The 24,977-nt window shown below is 30.4% G+C and overlaps 1 protein-coding gene across 1 annotated transcript in view; it reads right to left on the bottom strand.

Moving 5' to 3' along the window:
- Window positions 1-4,723: 4,723 nt before the first annotated feature.
- The window catches only part of LOC134685077 (oxysterol-binding protein-related protein 8-like), a 62,981-nt gene continuing 42,727 nt past the window's right edge, over window positions 4,724-24,977 (bottom strand). Inside the window, exons 10-21 of the mRNA XM_063544485.1 lie at window positions 24,236-24,307; window positions 23,268-23,380; window positions 22,542-22,623; window positions 18,589-18,687; window positions 17,495-17,591; window positions 16,967-17,065; window positions 15,151-15,248; window positions 13,958-14,083; window positions 13,554-13,654; window positions 12,583-12,768; window positions 11,752-12,014; window positions 4,724-10,328 (exon numbers count right to left, since the gene is read on the bottom strand). Of these exons, the coding sequence (XP_063400555.1) occupies window positions 10,078-10,328; window positions 11,752-12,014; window positions 12,583-12,768; window positions 13,554-13,654; window positions 13,958-14,083; window positions 15,151-15,248; window positions 16,967-17,065; window positions 17,495-17,591; window positions 18,589-18,687; window positions 22,542-22,623; window positions 23,268-23,380; window positions 24,236-24,307 (1,587 nt within the window). The 3' untranslated portion in view covers window positions 4,724-10,077. The remainder of the gene's footprint in view (window positions 10,329-11,751; window positions 12,015-12,582; window positions 12,769-13,553; window positions 13,655-13,957; window positions 14,084-15,150; window positions 15,249-16,966; window positions 17,066-17,494; window positions 17,592-18,588; window positions 18,688-22,541; window positions 22,624-23,267; window positions 23,381-24,235; window positions 24,308-24,977) is intronic.

The following is a 24,977-nucleotide window of genomic DNA, read 5'->3' as shown; positions in this document are numbered from 1 at the left end:
GAAATAAAGGTCAAAACCTTTAATTGCAATATATTTTAGTCAGACACTTAAATCAATGAATGTGTTCGTATATAGTAGATGTTTTTGTGTTCTGTTAAATTGTTCCTTTTAAAATTATTATACGATGATGACTGAGGTACCCATATTTTGACTATTTTATTTATTGTGTCTGTTTATTTAATGCATCGATGTAATATAACGGAATTTGATGAGACTGTCATTTAAGTGAGAGGGTTAGCGCTATAAAACCAGGATTAATCTACCATTTTCTGCATTTGAAAATGCATTTACCAAGTCAGAAATATGACAGTTCTTGTCCATTAGTTTTTGATGCGTTTTGTTTGATTTTTGCCACATGACTATGGACTTTCCGAAGTTCAGTATTTTTTGTGATTTTACTTTTTACTGGTAAAAAGTTCACATTATAATGATCATATTAACTAAAAAGATCAGACCAACACTGTATGGTTACAAAATTAAACATGATATTGGACAGACCATCGCATGAAAATCAACATGCCTTGCTACTATGGTATAAAACAAAACACAAACAAAATGTACACAAATTTATTGCACCATCATAAATAAAGATTAATAGATAACAATTAACATAAAGTAAACATAAAATAATGAGCTCTGCCATACAGCAGAACGTGAACAAATACATGTAATGTGAACTTAAGTGTTAGTACTGTGTTACCATAGATACCATGAAGTAAACATAAAGAAAATACTGATATAGATCGAGGTCTCTAAACAGGATACCTCCAATGGAGCTTTTGTTAGTTTGAGCCATATTTATTATGTGTATCAGCTTATATAATTTTAAAACAAATTAGAGTTATAGGTTATTCAGAAAACACATAATAATCAGCATCTGGTAGAGCTCAATTTAGTAGGTTTTTTAAGTGTAAAGGAAACTCTGTACATTCAAAAATATTTACAGTTTTAGTTTGTAACCCAGATTTGTTTTCTCTAAATTGATTTACGACTTTCAAACAGCGGTATACTACTGTTGCCTTTATTTACTAAGTTTAATTAATTCAATAAATGCAATAAGGAGAAGAGTATCATATAGAATAGAACTTTTTATGTAGCTGTTCCTGAAATTGCATTATTTGATTTGAATTTACATAAAAGTAAGTAGATGTGGTATTGTCAACAAGACAACTATATCCAGAGCCCAGAAGACTACTTATTTATCATCAATAATATCTCAATTTAAAGTCACAGTTTAGTTTTGCAATTTAATTATTTTGGGAAAAAAATATTTTTTCTTTAATCATAGTTTTGTTTTACAAATCTACACAAAACTTGATAATATATTTTTAGGTTATTCATAATTATTGGAGTTGACCATACATATTATGCTTTTTATATCATGAAAAATATTGATCTAATGGGTGATCTAATGGATTATAATATATCATAAATGTGAATACCTGTAATATATAAGCATTTTACTTATAACATTATATAATTAACAACTAGTACAAGTGGTTCTATAGCACTATAAATTGGTATAGTCAATTAAGACTACTTTAGTCACAACCAATCACCTTCTTTTATGACAAACAATTTTCATGAGCTCCCTCTCTGAACTTTTATTACATGTTAATCTCAATTACCATGCTTTTTCTTTGAATTTGGTGTCTGGTCTAATTTTTTGAGGTATATTTATTAGAACACATTTTTACTTGAAAAACAACCTCAAATATAAATACAATAATTCTTAAATAAGTGCATTGATATGCCATTGAGCTAATGGAAGGGGGTCAGAGTGGTCCTGATCCTGAAATCCCAGGCTAAAAAACATGAAATCCAGAGGTCCCGGATTTAAAAAGATCAAATCTTGACATTCTGAAATTTGAAAAAAAAAAATCTGAGTTTAAAAACACCTGATCCCGATGTCCAGAATAAAGGTCCTACCCCTCTCTTAATGGCAATGGTGTAAAGCTTTTTGATACTGAATTGTTCAATGGCTTCACATCAGAGACTGTAAAGATTTTTATCAAGTCAAATGATGGATAAAACAACAGGGGTCACTTATTGTGCAGAAATGTTCTTGCAAGTGGTCTATCTAAATTACCAAAGGGGCTTCTTCAAAATTAAGCAGCTCAAATTACAAAATGATGTTACTTTAATACATTTTTAATAAAGTTATTCTTCTACTTTGTAGACGCAGTGTAGAACATTATCAATTAATCAACTGAGTGCTATTCTACAACACTCTGAAGTGTACGAATCTTGTAAGTGACATAATAAGTTAAAAACATAATTTAATCAATTTAAATTTTTACAATGTTATTATTTTAATTTTGTTTTTAAAGTAAGATAAAATTATTTACAAATGGCAAGTTAAATAACTGTAAGTGTTACAGACAACACTTTTGAACAGCTTGTCACAAATGCTTGTTAGAATTTTTCCTCAATCATCTGGATTTTCATAACTAGAAGTTCTTAAAGTTCTTGTTTTAAAAATCTGAATAAAATAACAACTTGCTTTAAATAAGTTATCAGATAAGTGGTCTTAGCTGTATCAAGTAATTACAGATAACTCATTTTTTAATATTTACAAGTTAGTTGTTGAGCCTGTTAGTATTCTACTTGTATTGTGGAAGTGCGCATCGGGTGCAGAAAAATTGGTACCGTTAATGTTATTATTTAGATGTCCTATTTTTTCAATATGATCTTTTAAGAAATAATTAAATTTAAACCAGATGCTCCGCAGGGCGAAGCTTTATACGACCGCAGATGTTGAACCCTGAACGGTTGGGGCAAGTATGGACACAACATTCAAGCTGGATTCAGCTCTAAATTTGGATTGTGATTAAATAGTTGACACAGCATAGGTTTCTGACACAGAATGAATGTGTTCTAATGAACTTAATTTTTTTGTTTTCTCTTAGAGCAATTCACTATGCTGTTGAATATTAATCCTCTCAAAAAAATGTTTGAAGAAATTTTCTTTTTATTTATGAAATTTCAAATGAGATCATTGAACCCAATTTTTTTAATCACATCCCCCTTTCCCTTATTCCAAAACTAATCTCAATCAAAATTTCTAAGGGAGTTTGCAACAATAACTACTCATTTAAATACATCATAAAATATTAAGATGTAAAAAAACTGCTTGTTATCACTGAATGGTAAAGATTATTTTAATTTATCAGTTGGTAGTAAAAAGTGAATATACATTGTATATTGTATATATAACAAAGATTTAAGTTGATTCTGGACAAAGAAAGATAACTCCAAATAAAAAAAATTCTTACAATTAGATATTTCTAGCTTACTATTCTGGACAAAGAAAGATAACTCTAATTAAAAACAAAATTGCTATTTCACAATATTTTGCAATAAGATATTTCTTGCCATTGCGCAATACTGTGCAATTGAAAAGACTTGCTATTGCACAAAACTTAATATAATAATTTTAGATCCTGATTTGGACCAACTTGAAAACTGGGCCCATAATCAAAAATCTAAGTACATGTTTGGATTCAGCATATCAAAGAACCCCAAGATTTCAATTTTTGTTAAAATCAAACTAAGTTTAATTTTGGACCCTTTGGACTTTAATGTAGACCAATTTGAAAACAAGACCAAAAATGAGGAATCTACATACACAGTAAGATTTGGCATATCAAAGAACCCCATTTATTCAATTTTTGATGAAATCAAACAAAGTTTAATTTTGGACCCCGATTTGGACCAACTTGAAAACTGGGCCGATAATCAAGAATCTAAGTACATTTTTAGATTCAGCATATCAAAGAACCCAAACGATTAATTTTTTGTCAAAATCAAACGAAGTTTAATTTTGGACCCTTTGGACCTTATTTTAAATGTAGACCAATTTGAAAAAGGGACAAAAGTTAAAAATCTACATACACAGTTAGATTCGGCATATCAAAGAACCCCAATTATTCAATTTTGTTGAAATCAAACAAAGTTTAATTTTGGACCCTTTGGGCCCCTTATTCCTAAACTGTTGGGACCAAAACTCCCAAAATCATTACCAACCTTCCTTTTATGGTCATAAACCCTGTGTTTAAATTTCATAGATTTCTATTTACTTATACTAAAGTTATGGTGCGAAAACCAAGAAAAATGCTTATTTGGGTCCCTTTTTGGCCCCTAATTCCTAAACTGTTGTGACCAAAACTCCCAAAATCAATACCAACCTTCCTTTTGTGGTCATAAACATTGTGTTTAAATTTCATTATTTTCTATTTACTCAAACTAAAGTTATTGTGCGAAAACCAAGAATAATGCTTATTTGGGCCCTTTTGTGGCCCCTAATTCCTACACTGTTGAAACCAAAACTCCCAAAATCAATCCCAACCTTTCTTTTGTGGTCATAAACCTTGTGTCAAAATTTCATAGATTTCTATTAACTTAAACTAAAGTTATAGTGCGAAAACCAAGAAAATGCTTATTTGGGCCCTTTTTGGCCCCTAATTCCTAAAATGTTGGGACCAAAACTCCCAAAATCAATACCAACCTTCCTTTTGTGGTCATAAACCTTGTGATAAAATTTTATAGATTTATATTCACTTTTACTAAAGTTAGAGTGCGAAAACTAAAAGTATTCGGACGACGACGACGACGACGACGACGACGACGACGACGACGACGACGACGACGACGACGACGACGACGCCAACGTGATAGCAATATACGACGAAAATTTTTTCAAAATTTGCGATCGTATAAAAATCAAATATAAATTCATATATTTAATTATTCATTTATCTTTGTACAGATCAGAATTTACATTTAAATATTTTATTTCAAGAAGATACATTAAAATCAACAGCTTTTTTTTAAAAATATCAAAAAGATTGAAATAAAGAGAGATTTTAAATCTAAAACCAAAGTACTAAAACAATGACTGGGGAAAAAAAGAAAAGAAAAAGAATTGTTCATATTTGCCCAGGTTTTTAACAGGTTATCATGTTATTTATAAAAACATCAACAATTTTCAAATAAGTATATTTTCATAATTTATACAAAATTCAATAACATCAGCTATGGTGGTTTTATATTCCACCCAAATACTTTCAATACCAACAATTACAACACATAATATATAGTACTATAGTACTACATATAGAATATATTATATCATTTTTACAATGTGTAACTTTATATTAATATATCTACACTCACAAACATATGCATTAGATTCTAATTTAGAATTTAATGGTAAATTTAGAATTTAATGGTATTTAATATATCATATTCAACATATTTTTTAACCATACATTTCAGAAAGTAAGTCTTGGCATTTACAAGTTAATATGGTTAATATATCTAATAGTAAATTTCATTATTGTTTGACAACTTTCATCACTCTTAGTATACACTTGTCATATGACTTAGATATGATGTTAAATAATAGTGTAGGATTAAGATGAGCGGAAAAAACTGGCTCACACCAATAGGATTATTGTTTTCTAAAAAACAAATTAAAAAAATTTGCATTTTCACTCCAACTTTCACCCTTATGACCTCTGTAGAACCACCAATGAATAATACAACAATTAAGTTTTGATCCCATTGCAATAATAATGGTATGCAAAAAAATATTAACTAATAATAACAAAGAAAATAAAATAGCACTATAACTTCTAGAGCAGAAATAACTGTAACTTGAATGAGGTTTTGCAACATGTTTAGTAGTACCTGCAGTGTGATTTATTTTCTGTGGAACTCATAAGAACAATAAGCCTAATAAAATCTTGTTGAGCTTTTGTATAAAAGTTAATAAAACATATCAGTTGTTATGGACATACAGCAAGAGCAGATTTCTTTGTTGTTCTTGGAGACCTTTTAGAAGAATATTCAACAAAATCAGGATAAATTCATTGAATTCTCCCTCATTATCAGGAAAATATGGAAATATTTTGTTTTGGGAACTGGCACTGTCTCTTGATCATTAAATAGCTTCTACCCAAGATTTATACAATTCAAATGAGGTTTGATAAAGTTATCAAAGTTTAAGATAAACATTACCACAGACTGAACTTAAATGTTGAAGTTGTTAACGCTGTCAATGAAATGTAGGTTCCTAATGTTTAGCTCCTCGACAAAACGTTACAAGCTAAAAAAACTGAAACCTGTCTAAATGGAACCCTGCATAAATCAACACCTGCTTAAGCTGAACACAGGTTAATGTATTTATTGCATGACCTTTTTGATGAATTAAGTGATATATGATCATACAGAAGTCCCTATAGCACTTTTCAAAAGCTGACATTCTTTTTTGCTTAAACAGAGATCTGACATATTAATTAAATATCAATACAAATGTAAAGTAAAATTTCTTCATTCAACCTTTCACAAAATTATTTTTGAGAGCAATTTTCAGCATATATTTTAGTTTATATTTTACTATTGCACATTATTGTAAAGTATGTGAACACAAGCAGATCTACTTAATAATATACACAGATATAGAAATAAACTAAAGATATAAAAGCAAAACAATTGATATTTTAAATAAATAAATAGATATATAGGACAAAAATTCATTCTTACAAATGGTATCAGTTCTATTTAAACTAGTGTTGTCAAATCGTACACTTTTGCCCAACCGGTTACTCGGATAATCGTTCGACCGATTAACCGGTTAACCGGTAGTTTTAAGTTGTCGTTTGAAAGCCTTTTCAATAGTACCATACATGTACACATAGTTATAAGATGTGGTATAAGTGTCAATTTGACAACCTTTCATCCAAGTCATAATACTACGATTAAAGAATTGAAGTTTGTCCTTTGGCATTATAAGGCTTGTCTGTGAGGATTCCAGGAGAAGTTTGGTTTTTGATAAACAAATACACCGTATCAACTATAGCATTTGTACCAACTTCAAATTGAAAAATATATAAAAAAAAAAAACGTCTTGATCTCGTAGAATTGAATTTGTCTGAAACCGATCATTGTCTTCGAAAATAATGTGGAGCGTTTCAATTTGAAATAATTAATTATAAAAAAAAGAAGATATGGTATGATTCCCAATGAAACAATTGTCCACAAGAGACTAAAATGACACAGAAATTAATAACTATAGCTCAACATACGACCTGTTTCTTTACTTTGTTTGCTTGTTATTTAAGCATGTTACTCGTACTATCACGTATACCTTGAGTACATTCACATTAGTTTGCATTTCACACTTTCTAAGGCAGCATTTCGTTTAAAGAAAGACTAAACCTTGCACTACTGAGTTTACACATTTACATGTTTACACAAAATTAGATCAAAAACGAAATAATGAACTAATTAGTAAAATTTAATCGCATCTCTGATTTAAAGTTATTGTTAAAAAAACATGTTTACCAATCATGTTTCTTTAAGGTCCTGCCCCGAGCTCTAATTAATTTTATGTATTTAGGATCAACAATAGCAATCAATATACTGGACAATTGATCTGTCAAATCAATAACTACGACGACATTTTTTAAATAAAACATAACTATTCAATGATTTCCATGCAAATTTATATCAAAACTATTAAAATTGAAAAAAAGTCCGGTTAACCGGTTAGCGTTTTTGGTATTCGGTATTCGGTCGTTCGACCGGTTAACCGGTTAACCGTTGACAACACTAATTTAAACATACAAATTATCTTAACTATATTCAAATAAAAAGAAAGAATATATATTACTCTAACCTAAATATTGTTCATACTTATACACATTCATTAACAGTGGAGTAAGATAAAATAAACATCACTAAAGACATTTATTATGTTTTTTGGTTAATAGGAAAGGGGTACACGTGTCATAGCAAGAAATCTTACCAAAAATTTACAGCCCTTTTTCTGTTTTAGAAATTTCCTCCCCAATTCATGAAAGACACTAAGGTATGTTTGATATACTAAATATGGAATTAATTTGATAGCATCCCACTTCTGAATCTTCACCTAGTACGAGCAGACAAATTTCATTTTAAGGTTTAAGTTTACTAAATTAACTAAGTCCAATGAGAAAACATAATATAGAATGAACAAATGTCGAGTAGGCCTTTTCAATTCTGAAACAACAAATAAAAGAATGAATTTTTACATTCACATATAAAGATTTTGAAGCACACATGATAAATGATTACATATACATAGTTTTAATATTGAAATGCAATAACTATCTTGAAGCCAAAAAACAAAAGTAAATAACTCCTGAATATTATTTGATATAATATCATAACACTGGTTATTGATATAACACAGTCAACCTTAGAGGATTACAAGGGTACCAGAAGAGACTGAATGCTTTATTTAAAGCACACAGAATCAATTTCACATACTGCTAGCCTTTCTAATATCCACCGGGGATTTTATACAATAGGGACCTTATACATTTCAAGTATGTTTTTTTTAAATATACACTTTACTACACTATAGTTGAAATACATGTCTGGCGTACAAAATTCTGAGCCGGTAATCTATGATGAATTTATATGTGCATAAATGCCCTTTTCACAACTTTGAAAGCCTGTTCTGAGGTATTCAAAATATAATACAGAATTTTAGTAGGCAAGCTATGACATTACAAGTCAGTATTATGCAGCGAGGCAATAGTGTGGCATAAAAGCGTCTATATGCCATAAAGGAAAACAAATATGAAAATATCTGGTAGGTCAAGTAATATTGCACATGTTTATAATATTAATCTTATATTCTGATTTTCTGATTTTCAACTAAGATTTAATTTCCAATCATATTTTCAAACATTGACATTACTTTGAGCATATGATTTAAAACTTTCATCCTTAAATTTTATAAATTGAATATATTTTTTTATAACTACAAAATAAGGAGATGAGGTATACATGCTTTAAGGCTTAACTAAATGCATTAATAAAAGCACCCTTAAAGAGTAGCAAAGCTCAGGATTAAGGTATTTGATTCATGATTATATTTTGAAATTTTTGACCGAACACATTCCAAGAACTCTTGCCACCAATGACTTGTACATGTAGGATTCATGTTGCTACAATATAATGATTCTTCAAGAAAACATTCTTTCAACTGACCAGGTCTACTGTATTTGGTGTAAAGGGAGCTAATTATACATATATCTGTATATCAAAATGTTCTAGGTTAATCGTCATAGATTTGATAATAGTGAAACAATGATTTGTTGGTTGCTGTTTGTTTAATGACCATTGGCAAATATTTCACCAGTGGAAAATACTTCATTCATATTTAGGAAGTCTTACAATGATATACAGTCATGTAATAAATAATTTAAAATGGCACTGAATTTCTTCAGCACGACCTCAATGCTGGTGACCTTTAAATTGTTATTTTAGTTCTGCCTTATCACTTTTATTCATTAAAGTTCTTAGAATAGATTTGATCAGTTGAAAGAAAATAAGTCTAAATTATGACAATTAACTCTACATGAGAAAATAAAAGACTTGCATTTAATTGTAAATTCAAGCTTATGTTCAGAATATATAACATATGACAGTTAAAAATTGACTAGTTGCAGTATGAACCACTAAGTTTAAGCACCCATATCCCACTGTTTTCTATATAGCATTGGTCCCAGTACATGTAATAGCATAATCAGTTAATGCATAGAAGCACTTAAGCATTAAAATGTAGTTTATTTGGCAAATATTGTATGCCCTTGATTAAGGTTATGTACAGCACCTAAATGTCAAAAATTTATATACTGATACAGTAATCTTTGAACTTAAAATAGCTGTAAAATGATATATTCACTAGAGAGAAATTGTATATTCATTTAGACAATATGCAGAAGAAGTAAAATTATACTACATTTTGTCGACCAAAATTTCAATGTTGTCACAATAATAGCTGTCTGGTTGACACATCTGATTATCAAAGGGTTTCTTAAGGCATGTTTCTGATTAATGAAAAGATCAGAAAAGACAAAAAAATAAGCTAGTACAAAATACAGAATGGTTTTTAACCTTTGGTCCCAAATACAAGAAAAACTTACCAAACATGTTTTTACAATGATTATCAAACATACAGAGCCGATAGATTGGTGCACGGTGCATTAATAGATAATGATATTTGTAGTGTAAACAAATAATTCACCTGAATAACCATTGCAAAAATACTTGAAATGTTAAAACCACAGCCAGGATTATCCAATGGGAACCAACATTAAACATGCTGTTGTTTTCCGGCTGATTTAGGGACAAGTTTGAGATCTTGGAGTTTAATCTTTTTATATTATCACTTAATTCTTTCTGAATTTCCACTAGAGGTTGTAGCTGTCTAACTATGGTCTCTTCTGTCAGTCTGTTTCTGTTACTAGAACATGACCGTTGAACTCTACGATCTAAAAAAAACATAAATATTACCAATACTTTTTTTGATTTTAATTCAACGATTCAGCATTTATATTGAAATGAAGTCCTTGCAGCATGGTACTGGTTACTGTTGAAAACTAAATGATGACTTTTCAGCAATGATTTTGTCATTCATATTGAAACTTTAGACCTTGCAGCATGGTCCTGGTCACTGTTGAAAAAATAAATGATGACCTTTGAAAGGTGACCTTTCAATAATTGTCTTCTTCCCAATTGGTGACTGTTACATTGGCATTGCACCTGTTTATTTTTGTCGTTTAAGGTTTTTTTCATAATCCTACCTTTATTATTCTTATAATAGCACAATTCATTGTGAATAAATTCTTTGTCAGAAATAAAACAGTTGTTTGACATTCACGCTGTTGGTTGATGTAATTGAGGGTTTAATTTGTTCAGATTTTACAGACTTCCACCCTTTTTTGAGTTTCCCTTAGAGTTTGATATTTTGGTTAATACTTGTTTTCCATAGAGAAATATGGAACACTAGAGAGATGATTGCTATTAAGTGAACAATGCTAAATATACATGTATATCTGTTTACAGCAATAGAAAATCACATATTTTTATGTTCAGACTACTTCAAAAGTATATGACCATCTAAATGAAAAAATGAGAGAGAAGATTTAAAAATTGTTACTACCGTAACATTTTAAGAAATAAAGTTATATTGTCATAATATTTTCCGGTTTCAGTCTTGAATTTGTCATGGTCTTTCAGCATTTTGTAAATTTGTTGGTTTTTCATGTCAATCTACCATTTTTTTTAAAAGGAGTAGGTTCAGTAAGACCCCATTTTGGCCCAAAATATAGCAGTTTTGCAAAATTTTGAAAATGTAATCCTTAAGCTATTTATTGGAAAGTAGAATGCTTCTGCTACACAAATATGGTATGTTTTTGACAATACATATATTGGGTACTAACACCATAAAGTCATGCTAAATTACTGAAATCTTCATAATTTTAGCATTTTGGTTAAATTTTAGACGGTTTCTGTCTCAAATGAAAGTGGCCGCATTCGTGTTCATTTGTCATATTGAAATGTAAGTTGTATTTAATGATAATACATGACATATATAAAGGTTGAGGATGAACAAGGATGCGGCCACTTTCATTTTTGACAAAAACCATCTGAAAAGTGACAATTTTTTGCATATTTGATAGATTTTTCATATTTTTGCTTGAATCGGAGGGTTTTTAATGACTTAATCAGCTAAAATCTTTCAAATATACTAACTGAATCAATTGAAATAGACACTTAAGTGTTTAAAAAGTGTCCAAAATCTTTCGTTAGATGAACTTGAAATTTGAGGTCAAAATCTGCCCTTACCTACTCCTTTCATCTCTTTTCCATTTAGCTTGAATGAGTTTCAAATAATTTTAAAATTTAACCTACTTTTCCCAGGAAGTCTTTCAGAAGAATCGCTATCTTGAAGAAGTTCAGCTTCTGGACATTCTGAACTTTCGCTTTCTTCCCCTACGACCTTTAGCCTCCTAATAGAAGTGTTCCGAATGGATGAGTTGAGACTATCAGGTTGTTTCTCTAGACTGGTAATACTGCACGTTCTAACGACTGGGGTCCTATGTTTGGTCCAGGTCTGAATTCTATAGTCCACTTCATACTGCCACAAGTCATTACTCACATCCCATGGTCTCATACTATGTAAAAAAATAGAAAACTAGAAATTAATTTGTCATAAATTTCAAATATCTCAGTTCCAGAAGAGAAGTAAAGCATAAAACCTAGCCTTTCTCTAAGGACCAATATAGGGAAATAGTTGATTCTACATAAAATCTGCCCTATTTTTTTCAGCAGTTTTAGCAGGAGGAGATAATTTTCCATCCCCTCTTAATGTAATGTTCCAAGGGGAAAAACTCAACACCATTGCAAAGATGAGATCCTCATCCCTTACTGAGCCCCCAAAATAACCAGAACTGTCTACAAATTTACATGAAAATAATCATAAATAATTATGAAAAATCAATAAATTTTAATTGTGATTGAAATTGCAATGATGAAAGCTGCTCAACACCACCCAAACACTAGTACTGACATTCCCCTTTTCATGGAGTATAGTTTAATCTTATTTTGCTACTCTCAATTATCATTTTATTTTTATACAATAAAATTTCCATAACATTTTAGGAATAACAGAAGCACAAAGTCTAAATTCTAGAAATATTCAGAGAGTTTAATATCAATTATGTGGCATTCATAATATCTTACTCTATGAATTTGTAGACCCAATCACTAGTCAGAACGTCTCTTTCAAACAATGAAGGTACCCAGTCCAACAGTTTTGCCTTGCGTTCCTTAGCTTCGGTTCTTTGTCGCTCTTCAAGTATAAACTTTTCATCTGTTGCGGATTTCATATCACATGTGATCACAGCCTCGCTTACATTCCTCCAAAGTCTGAAATATAACGCAGATTAGGAAATGTAGAATCTATTGCTTAGGCTTTAGATACCTTATAAACCGTGAAAATTGGTACACTAGAATATAAATGAATCCACAGTATATAATTCCCTTAATAGTTGAATAAGGGGATACAATATTGGCACTTATTTCATTTGTAAAGTTGCTTCAAGGTCATACAGATCTCTTAATATTGCCAAATTTGACCTTAGACAATCATTTTACACCTATTTCAGGAAAACTTCATTTGAGCTTTAAAATTTATACTCTTGAGGCTACTTTTCTTTACATACAAGAAGTTAATAGCTTAACCTGTTACCTATTCAGTAGGTTCTGCCTCTGTCAGGGGAACCACATAACAGTGTAATTTGAAACTTTTAATCTACAGTGGCCACAGTAACACCTGAGCTTCATTATAATTCCAGGGTTTTTACTATTATATTCAATCATTGCCAAAAAAGGAAAATTATATATATCTAAAACAAGTATGTACATGACTCCTCTGCTAGCTATCCATGTTTCTGCTTGTAAAGTTCACAAAAAGTTCTCAAAATGGAAATGTTCACTAAATAGCTGATTCAAGAATAATGTGATATTGTATCATGATAGTATCTGGCTTATCTGTATATCTTATCTGCTTAACATGTTTTTAAAGACAAAATAAAAAAACAACTGTAACACTGGAATCCTTGACAACATGTATCTGGGATTTTTATTTATTTTTGTCAAAAGACAATATTTGTAAGAAATGAACATCTAAATAAATCATATAAATAACCAACCTTTCTGATTCCATTTCCCCCTGCAGCTCTAACGGGACTGTAAATCTTTTTAATCTTTGAGATTTCACTTCTTGTGTTGGTTGCCAGAATAATGATACATCCTAAATGGAAAAAGACAGTATTATAATACCAAATTTACTAAATAAATTTGAAGACTGAAAAACATTCACAGGAACAGCCAGTATTATATTCATAGTAAAAAAGTGGTATTTTGTTGACATAGTCATTCTATAATTTTATCTCCTATGAATATATCCACATTTGCTTTTAAACCAATCACTCAGAAAATGTTTTCTATCAAGTTTGAACTCAGTACAATGTGCTTTCTAGTTACAATACTGCATGCCTTGAGTAATGGCTTTTGAGTTATTTTTCATGTTTGTCATTACATTATTTTCACTTACCCCTGAACTTTTATCTTTATAATGAATTTCCTGGTCCCAGTGTCCCTCGAGTGTTGCTATTGTATCTGACCCACATTTGAATTTACCCACAATTCTATTTGATGCTTCACCGCTCCCAAGAAATGGCTAAAAGTATAAACATGAAAATCTTTAATAATACTTGACCATGATAAAAGAGGGACGAAAGATACCAGAGGGACTGTTAAATACATAAATCAAAAATAAACTGACAACGCCATGGCTAAAAATTAAAAAGATAAACAGACAAACAATGGTACACATGACACAACATAGAAAACTAAAGAATAAGCAACACGAACCTCACCAAAAACTAGAGGTAATCTCAGGTGCTCCGCAAGGGTAAGCAGATCCTGCCCCACATGTGGCACCCGTCGTGTTGCTTATGTGATAACAAATCCGGTAAATATTCTAATTTAGTAGAATACATTCTTGAAGGGGAGGGGGAGGGGATTGAAGTTATGAAATATGGAACATATCCTTATCACTTGTGAATCAGTTATTCCTTAAAGGTCAACCAACTTGTGATGGCGTCTGTAAAATTTACGAAAAGATGATTTCAACTAACCACTTGGAACTCTTGGTTTAATAGTTTACTTGTGAGCAGCAACCCTCTATCAAGAAAATCATGATAGGAAATGCAAGCATGGGGATATCGTATCAATTAAGAGATCTATACCCAGTATGCAGGTGCTGCTGGAATGTTGCTACTTAGAAATGAAAAGTGTACAATTGGAAAGCTGAAATCATTTCTTTTGTGGTAAAGTTTTGTTGTCAACAGACCCTCATTGTCAATTTCTAAATTTATGTTGCACAATTTAAGCTTGTCAGAATATATCATGACAAGGAACCATTGAGATGTTTCTTATGTGTTCTTCCTAGATCATACACTGCACTTCTAATGGATGCTAGCAAAACAAATGTAAACTAAGATAAATATGATTAATACCAAATTTTAAAAACTTTTCACCATTGAAAAGGGTTGTCAAATATATATTTATAAAATTATGTAATGTTTGAAAGATTCTTTTTTTAGTTTCTACAGTACATAATAATAATCAATGGTTGTTTAATAGTTTTTTGGACAAATGATAGTTTTCAATTTTTGTTTGTAAAACTTAAAATTTATACAAAAATGTTCATTTTTCCTTGCAATTAAATTTGTTCTCCTTTACCTTTAATTTAAACTCCATTTCACATTTATATCCTGTTTTAGGACAACCTATTGTTACTTTTCCTCCCATTTCCATTGTCAATGTACCAATCAAAATACCTACAAATAAAACAAATAAAATATTTATAAACCGTACTAGAAAAATAACTGTTTTCCTCAGATTGTGTCCTTTAAAACCATTTTCATTGGAAATTGTATACCTCTTTCCCTGATTGTTGAACTTTATCATGACCAAAATATAAATATGACGGATGGTAAACAGATTTTTCATATTTTTCTGAACTACATTTTTTTTTAAATTACACAAATGTATTTTAAAACATAGAAAATGGATAATTTTGAATGACAAATAATACAAACTGATCTTGTTTACACTTATTTAAACTAAACCTCATATAGTAGTGGGTGATTTATGATAGGGTCTTCAATTATTCTAAAGTGGTGTTTATTTTCATAAAACACCTAAGATATAAAAAATTGAAATAATTTTGTTAATATAACACAGTGAAAACACTAAAAGATAATAATAAAACCCACTAATCAAAATATATAACTTTGTAGCAAGTTTCTTAATAATGCATATAACAACAAGAATGTGTCCAAAGTACACAGATGCCCCACTCGCACTATCCTTTTGCATGTTCCATGGACCGTGAAATTGGGTAATAATCTAATTTGGCATTAAAATTAGAAAAATTATACTATAGGGAACATATGTACTAAGTTTACAGTTGATTGGACTTCAATTTCATCAAAAACTACCTTGACCAAACTTTAACCTGAAACTTCCACTTTCATTTTCTAAGTTCAGTGGACCGTGAAATTGAAGTCAAAAGTCTAATTTGACTTTAAAATAAGAAAGATCATATCATAAGCAACAAGTGTACTAAGTTTCAAGTTGATTGGACTTCAGCTTCATCAAATACTACCTTGACCAAAAACTAACGGAGCCACAGACCAGAAAACATAATGCCCTCTTCTATCATAGGTGGGGCATAAAAATGCCAAGATGTAGATTGGACATATTTTCTAAATCTTTTTTCCCTTCTTCAATTCGAGCATGGAATTTATGACCATTGGATATTAGATCCATACAATCATCTCCAAATTTCAAAAACACCATCCAGAGAAATGATATTTCATTTTTGGTAACTTAATATCATTTCATTGGAAACAGGATGGAAAATATACTACAGACAAAATTACGACACAGATGTAGTCCTTTAAAAGCTGATTTATACAGAGTTAATTTAGTAAATGATCCAAGTTGTGAATGTGGGTGTCCATTAAAAGATTCGATTCATTTTTTCTTAGAATGTCCACTCTACATAAACTTTAGAAATCAGCTCTTTAAAAACATTCAACACTTAGCTGATATCTCCATAGAACATATTTTATTTGGAACAGACGAAATTACTGTGAACAAAACACAATCCTTTTCAGAAATGTACATAGTTATATATGCCATACAAAAAGGTTCTTTGATTAATATTGCTGTATCTTAAAATGTACTCGTATCCAACTGTTATATTGTTTAAACATAATATATCTATTGTATATATTTTTCATATTGCACTGATATATATAATTGCTGTCATCTTGAAATTTTGTATATTGTACTTATATTGAGAGGACTATCTTAAGTTGTTATAACTTGTATCCAATCCTATTGTATATTTAGACATAAACATCCTATCCTATGTTAATTTTCAATACAAAAAGTGATTTTAAAAACTGTAAGAAAAGTTATATTCTTTACATTAAAATATGCAACCAATGAAAAGTCTTTACTTTTTGTCTAGTTTTCTAAAACCAACCTTTGCAATGAGCGTATGGCATTGTGATGAAGTAATCTTCTCCTCTCTTTAAAAATGTCAGTTTAGCAGTACCATCAAGAACAGCAGATAATGAATTACCTGAAAGGAATTTGCATTTATATTTAATTATTGATTGTAACTTAATGAGATGATCTGATTCTGTGTTATGATACTCTGACTTTCACATCAAATGATGTATTGTATATATATATTGTAATGTAACACAAATATGCTCCAAATTGATAAATCGACTAAAGGAAGCATTATTACATGTAACACTACTTGCACACATTCTTCTAAATGCAGTTTACTTGGTTGAGAAGAATCCAAATACTTAAATTATATTATTTGGTTTGAAACTACCAACTCATAAAATTCCACACTCAAGACAAGTACTCTATCCAGATACAATGGAGTCAGTTTGGCATTATCAAAAAGATTGATGAGAGAATATATTTTGATCCCTGGGATTTCTCTTAATTTTACAACACTCTTCCAAAACAAGAAGAATGTATTATTCATTCTTACCATAAAATTTTGACTTGGCGAGAATACTACCACTAACACTAAAGCCATCTTGTCTGTTTGTTATATGAAATGCTGAGACTGGTGGATGATGGGAAATCTGGAAAATAATCACAAAGTAATTAATAAACAGCTGTGCCATGAGCGCATAATACACCCTTGTCTTGTGTGTGAAGTTTGATACAATAATCATAAATAGTTTCTGGGATACATGCAGGACATGTAAAAAAAAAAAAAACTTTTTTAACAAAAAACATAATAACACTAAAATAAAATTTGTAATCATTACCAAAAAATATACAGATCTTTAGATTTATATAACTAGGAAGTGTGTTAAGTTTTAAGCAATAATCATTAATGGTTTTTAAGATGCAGTATGACATGTAGAACCCCCACAATAAGCGGTTCTCAAGTTACGGTGCAACATCTGGACAGAGGATAGACAGACAGATGCTGGACATTTGTATACAATAATACGTCCCTTCAAAACTTTGACAGGTGTATAAAAATACTACAAGAATTATAGTGCTTTTCAAAAGAGTAAAACCCTTGATCAAGTTATAGTAAAATACTGTATGTAACGTATTTAAAGAACTAAAAAAAAAGTCATATCTAAAGTATGTGTTAGTTAATAGAATCTTAATAAAAAAAAAAAATGGGTGCATAAAAAAACTGTTATTGACATAAGCATCATGTTATCTTCTTAAAATCCTAATGGGGAACTTAGCTTCAACAGAATAAATGCATATATCTTCTAAATGACATGCTTGGTTTTTATTTTTAAATATACTATAGTTTAGAATGAGTTATCATGTACTTAAATTGCATTTTACTGATTTCAATACTGACTTAACTGAGTTCAGTTTAAATAAAGAGGACTTCAAGAGTCAATTAAACATGTGTCATGTGGGAAATCCACCCTAAGTCAGGCAAGGTGGCAGTTTTGTTGACATATGTTGGTAAATAAACAGACACAAACTGAGCATTTTTTTCTAATTTTGATTCATATGATATAACTATAAAAAATTCTGTCAACTTTATAGTAAAGATGACTACATATTATTGAATTATAGAACCAATGTTTTTTGTTTACCTACCTGTTCTGCTATATAGAAAGTTCTACTGTTTGTTTTGGGGTGATGCCAGTAACATCGGAAAGTCTCTCCAATTATGGGGTTATATGGTTTCTTCAGACCCTGTAAGAAAAAAGTTATCAATACTTAAATATATATTTAATTTTCTATCTTATTTATTTAGTTGTTATAATTTCTTGTACAGGAGTAGTTTTTCAATTAATAAAATAAATATAATGTAGATATAAATGTACAAAACAGATGTATATAGATTCTACCACCGTATCGAGTGTGATACAATATTTATCTACTTGAGAGAGTTTAATTTTCAAATTTAAAACGCGATGCTCACCGACCGTTTCAAATAATTAAAATTTAACTGTCGAGAGTGGATAAATATCATATTACACTAGATTTGGTGGTGGAATCCAGCGTTTTGCATTTGCGCCAATCAGCACTTCATTTGCGCCGATCAGCACTTCATTTGCGCCGATTTTTTTCTTCATTTACACAGGTAAATTACAGGTGAATAGATATTAAAAGATGTGGTATGAGTGCCAATGAATGAACTCTAAATCCAAGTCATGTTATTTTTCATTTATCATTAAAGACCTCCTTAGGTAGCCACTTTTACAATTTAATGAATTATCAATCATAACTTGTATATAACTGATGTCCCCTGCTCACCACGGGTAGAAGAAGTCCTACAAGATACATCTCCAGACTTTTTCCTTGACCGTACCCACTGTCTTTCCAGACATCTACCACATGGTTATGCTCGTTCTGTGTTTTGACAATAGAATCCGTGGTGACTCTGGCTGTACACGATTTTATGGTATATTAGTTAGATATGTTTCAGGAGTCAGGACACTTACCTTCTGATATATATGGTCCTCAATGATTAAAGAATTTACTCCTCGACTCGTTGCAGTGTGCAATATGTCTATCATGTTACTACGAAGTTTCAGAACAATATAAATCAAAATTAACATAAATGAACAACATTTATAACCAGATTTTACCAATGGTATAGTACAGTACATAATACATGTACAAGTATTATGGTGACTTGATTAACACCGGTATCACTCAGATTACATTTCTACCTTGACAGGTAAGTTTGTATTTAGCCTATGAAATACTTATTTAGCCTTGAGAATTGAAAGGTCAGTTTATCCCATTCATACAATAGAAGTTTACCTATGAGGGTCAGAATGGGGTTTACAGAATAGAGAATACATGTAATAGCAACAAAAAAATAGAGAAAAAGAAAATGAACAATAAAATAAAATATAGAGAATACTGCGGTGCAAAAGTATAAATAATAAATGTGTAAAATAACTTGAAAAGGTAACTTTAGTAACTGTAATGCAATACTGATAATATAATGATCAATGTACAAAATTGATAAATAATCTTGTAACAGAAAGACTATATATTTTATATATAAAAAACATTTTACAGAATGAGAGTTATTTTTAAGGCCATAAAACATGATAAAAGGAAAATGTCATAAAAATTTAAAGAATACAGATATTAAAAAACCCATGCAGGTCCTTATGTCATTTACATTGTCAATATATAGGACACATCTAGTCAAACTGGTTTGATATAACTGATAGTTTCTTGCCCTAGTTGTATATTTCACTGTGACCCTATGTGTTTGTGCTAAGAGTACATTGTAATGTCATATTTATTGATTTTCTGTTGGGACATGACCTACATATTGTCAACATGCAAAACAGTGGCTTGAGATTTCAACTGATATGAGTATAATAAACAATGATAAATTAATATTTGGAATTTTATATCCTGGTTGATGATGTTTTTTTGGCTAGGATGAAATTTGAAAAAAAATAGGCAGGATAGGAGTTTTGAGTAAAAAAAAGGCAGGATGAGACACTTGCAAAAAAAAAAAAATCAGGATGACAATTTATGTAAAAAAATTTGTAAGGGTTCCGCGATACCCAGTGTCTCGCCTACTTTTGCTGAATATCGCAGGCTCAACAAAAATGAGGAAAAAACTCAATAGAAATATTCCTTTTGATACAATCTTCTGATTGTAAGAAGCTTCTGTAAAAGTTTGGTTAAAATCCAGGATAGTTTATGAATCTAATAAATGTTTAAAAACAACTGCAGACTGTGTATGTATGTATGGTTAACTGGAAGAAAATGTAAGTCCATTTAAAAGTAAAATACGGAAAACATGGATTTATTTTTTTACAAAATTTTCTTCTGGATACTATATTATGATCATGAACAAGCTTCTGTCCAAGTTTGGTAAAAATCCCAGGATAGTTTAAGAAAGTTATTAAAATTTTAAAAACTTTAACCACAGAGTGAATGTAATGTTTCCCCGCAGAAAAACTAAGTCCATTCAAAAGTAAAATATGGAAAAAAATGGATTTATTTTTTTACAAAATTTACGTCTGGATACTATCTTATGATCATAAACAAGCTTCTGTCCAAGTTTGGTAGAAATCATGTATAGTTTAAGAAAGTTTTAAAATTTTAAAAACTTTAACCACAGAGTGAATGTAATGTTTCCCCGCAGAAAAACTAAGTCCATTCAAAAGTAAAATATGGAAAAAATGGATTTATTTTTTTACAAAATTTACGTCTGGATACTATCTTATGATCATAAACAAGCTTCTGTCCAAGTTTGGTAGAAATCATGTATAGTTTAAGAAAGTTATTAAATTTCAAAAACTTTAACCACAGAGTGAATATTTGTGGACGCCGCTGACGACGACACCAACGACGACGGAATGTAGGATCACTTAGTCTCGCTTTTTCGACTAAAGTCGAAGGCTCGACAAAAAGTCAGGATAAACTATAAAAAAAAAGAGCAAATAACTCAACATTAACAGATTTTTAACAATTAAATCAAGATGCACAACGTTTTCAGTATTGGTCAGAATATAGGGTTCTTTTGAACTTTATCAATATCACAATAACAATAAAGTGACCTTATTTATGGACAAGGTAAATGGCATGAAGCCAAATTTATCAACTTCTGTTGTATGAATGGGAAACTGACCTTTCAATTCTCAAGGCTAAATAAGTATTTCATAGGCTAAATACAAACTTACCTGTCAAGGCAGAATTGTAATCTGAGTGATACCGGTCTTATTCAAGTCACCATAACTTACATGTAAATCTAATAAGGAGCAAATATAAAATTGGCGCAAATGAAAAAATGAAATCGGCGCACTTAATGAAAGAATGAATATTTTCAAAATCGGCGCAAATGTCATACGCCCGTGGAATCTGTTTCTCTAATAATTTTCAAATAATAAGCAGGCAAAATTTTTCCTTCTCTTCGAGTGATCTGAAAAATGATGTGTTCTTTCTACGTGGCGTCATCAGGCATGGTAGCCTTTTTTCATGCTGTCACAATAGGAAATTAGAGGAAAGCAAGAAAATTCCACATTATATTAAGATTTTAACCAATGAAGAACTGAGATCAAACGAGCCACACGTTGATTATCATTTTTTTTTTAATAGAGACAAGATGATGAATTAGAGAAATATAATCTAACCAGCCAATACTAAAGTCTTGATTTGATTATTGAGGCAAAAATTTCAATAAGAAACTTTTTTCTCCTTGTTTGTCATTAGTTATGTGTTCTGAAAAAAATCTATATAATTCATAGATTTGTTAGGGCAAGGATCCCATTCAAAAACAGACAAAATATAAAAAATACTTATTGTTTGCGGTGTACAGTCCAAATTATTTTCCTGAGTTTTTCTGATCTATAAATAAAATTTTAATTGTGGTGGAATTTCGTTCCCGTAAACAAACTTTTTTTCTGAAAGTTCCTATCTGTTTTACCATAATAATTGGCACATACCATTTTTTCAGTAACAAAGTATTTAACCTATCTTTTATGTTATTGTAGAATAGCAAATACTAGAACTATAAAAATATGGTCACCTGCAAATTAAAGAGTTCTGAAATATCATGACTCAGTTACCTTAGGTTTTTTGTAGAACCCAGACAGATACCACTTTGTTACCATTTTTATTCTTGTGAATGGGTCTTCCGTTGTCACAGCACTGAAATTGTAAACAGTGATATAAAGAATTCCTAAGCTAAATTAGGAAAACAAGGCAGCAAGCTTATATACCTCAATTCTCCAAAAAACATAAACCCCTCCCCTCCCCCCAAAACACATTGATACTTTGTAGTGTGGGGTAACAATAACCTCTTTTAAAGTGCACACATATACACACTGACACTGCTGTGTTAACAAGTGCTATCCAACTGCTTTTTTTTTAAGGTAAAATTAACTTTTACCATTTGATTGATTTTCTATTTTTTGGTGTTTTAACATCACTTAAACATTATTAAAGCACTGCTTTTGGATTATTTTCTGGCAGCCATTTTATATTGATGAAACAAGAGTGCTGGAGAAAACTACTGACCTTCAATAGAAATAAAGACAATCCTAGTCAATTAAGATTGTAGTTGAATGCACCTGCATGAGCTGGGTTTGAACTGACAACCTCAGCGTTGACAGGCTGGTGATTACAGTTGTAACTACACAGTACAACAGCCACGGTGGCCCCTAACTTTAAACATATATTTATGAATCATCTGTAGGAAACTTGCAATTGACAGCTATATCTTAATACATAGGATGAAATTTAAATACAATCCACTGAACTTCAACTTTTTAACTTTAACATATATAACGTACTCTGACAATATATCTGCATGGTAGTGATAGTCTGTTAATTTGTCCAGAAATGACCTTGGTTCAAGGATAAATGTAGGCAAAACTACTTTTGATAGGTCCATCCCGGGTCGTACCTGAAAATAGAATATTTCAAAAACATTTCTATTAAATCCTTTCAGTTAATTAATGTTAAAACTACAGTTAATAATTTCATTTTAAAACAGTTAAGAAAATGAGTGTTAAACTGTAGGTGTAGGACATCTCATCCATTCATTAGTGAATAGGCACAAAATTGAATCTACAGCATATTTTCAACAAGTAAAAGTTGTCCAAATGTTAATATTGGAGGATTATGTTTCCTTTAAACATAATATTGACAAAGAAAACGGAAACATACCTTCATTTTATTGCAACTGCAGTTTTAATGTAAACTGATGTTAAAACTATATATTTGTTGCTATAGGATAACTGCAAGCTAAAGATATCAAAAGTTATGATGTTATAAAACTTAAGCTTATTGTGATTACAATCTGAATCACCAACATTTTTTTTTAATGAGTCATTCAAATCAGCACCCATATGAAAGAAATTGTGTACCAAGTATTTTTGGCACATTTGTACTTGAAATATCAGTAAGTAAGAAGTACTTTATGCAAAGTTAGTGATATTATTTTTTTGTGTTTTGTTTTTCTACAATGATATTTTTTTTCTAATTCTATATTTATTGTGCTTTTGAATTATTTTTTATTCTTACACTAACTCGTCGACAACATCAAAAACTTCTAAACTAATTCAACCCTGTCATACGTATATGTGCCAATCCCCAGTTAAGAATCCTGAACCTAAATAAAACATCTGGTTAGGGAAAATCATAAGGCTGTAGGGAAAAAGCTTACTTCCGTCAATAGTTAAAGTCTTTTGAACAGACAGACAAGAAATTAAGGTAATTCTTATATTACCCATAGAGCTAGATCAAAACATTTATTTACCTGTTTAACAAGTGTCCAAATCAAGCTTTTGTTTTCTTCATCTACTTCTTCAGTTTGGCAGGCATCTCCTTGCTGCAAATATATGATTAAATTTATTCTTTATAAACTTGGTATTACTTCAATGCAAATGAGGCCTTTTACAAGTTTGAGTCTTTTTAGTTCAATATAACTGTACTTTAGCATCTATGTTACAAAGTATTTATGAAGGTGTCTACTAACTCACACACATTTCAGGTTATTCTTAGCCTATATTCCCTGTAGCCATGTGAAAAAATTTGTTTGATTCATAGATCAAACTTTCAATCTCAGGGCCTTTCATAAAAGCATTCAGAAGCACCAAATACGTAAACAAAATACCTTATGCACAAGAAACCTGAATATATTGTATAGCACATTAAGTAGGCATAACTTGTGGTTTCTGAGAAATGCTATGTAATTTTCAAATGTGAGACGGGGGAAGAAAGAAAGGATTTATAATAACTTAGCTAAATAACAGCAAGTCTGCTCCCTGTATATATGAGACCTTAAATATATCCCTTAGCCACTTTGTTTATTGTGATAACATAATCAAAAGTGGACAGGTAAGCATTTGGAAATTAAAACATGGGAAAAATTTATATCACTACATAACCCAAATAATCCAGTCGTTATATTACGATCACTTTGATCACTCCATTATCCTCGAGAAAAGTAGTGGATAGAGGGCGCTGAATTATTCGAGTTAATCACTACAGTATTGAAA

Source organism: Mytilus trossulus, chromosome 9, assembly GCF_036588685.1.
Source record: "Mytilus trossulus isolate FHL-02 chromosome 9, PNRI_Mtr1.1.1.hap1, whole genome shotgun sequence".
In the NCBI taxonomy this organism is placed as follows: domain Eukaryota; kingdom Metazoa; phylum Mollusca; class Bivalvia; order Mytilida; family Mytilidae; genus Mytilus; species Mytilus trossulus.
This window is presented reverse-complemented; position numbering and strand designations above follow the sequence as displayed.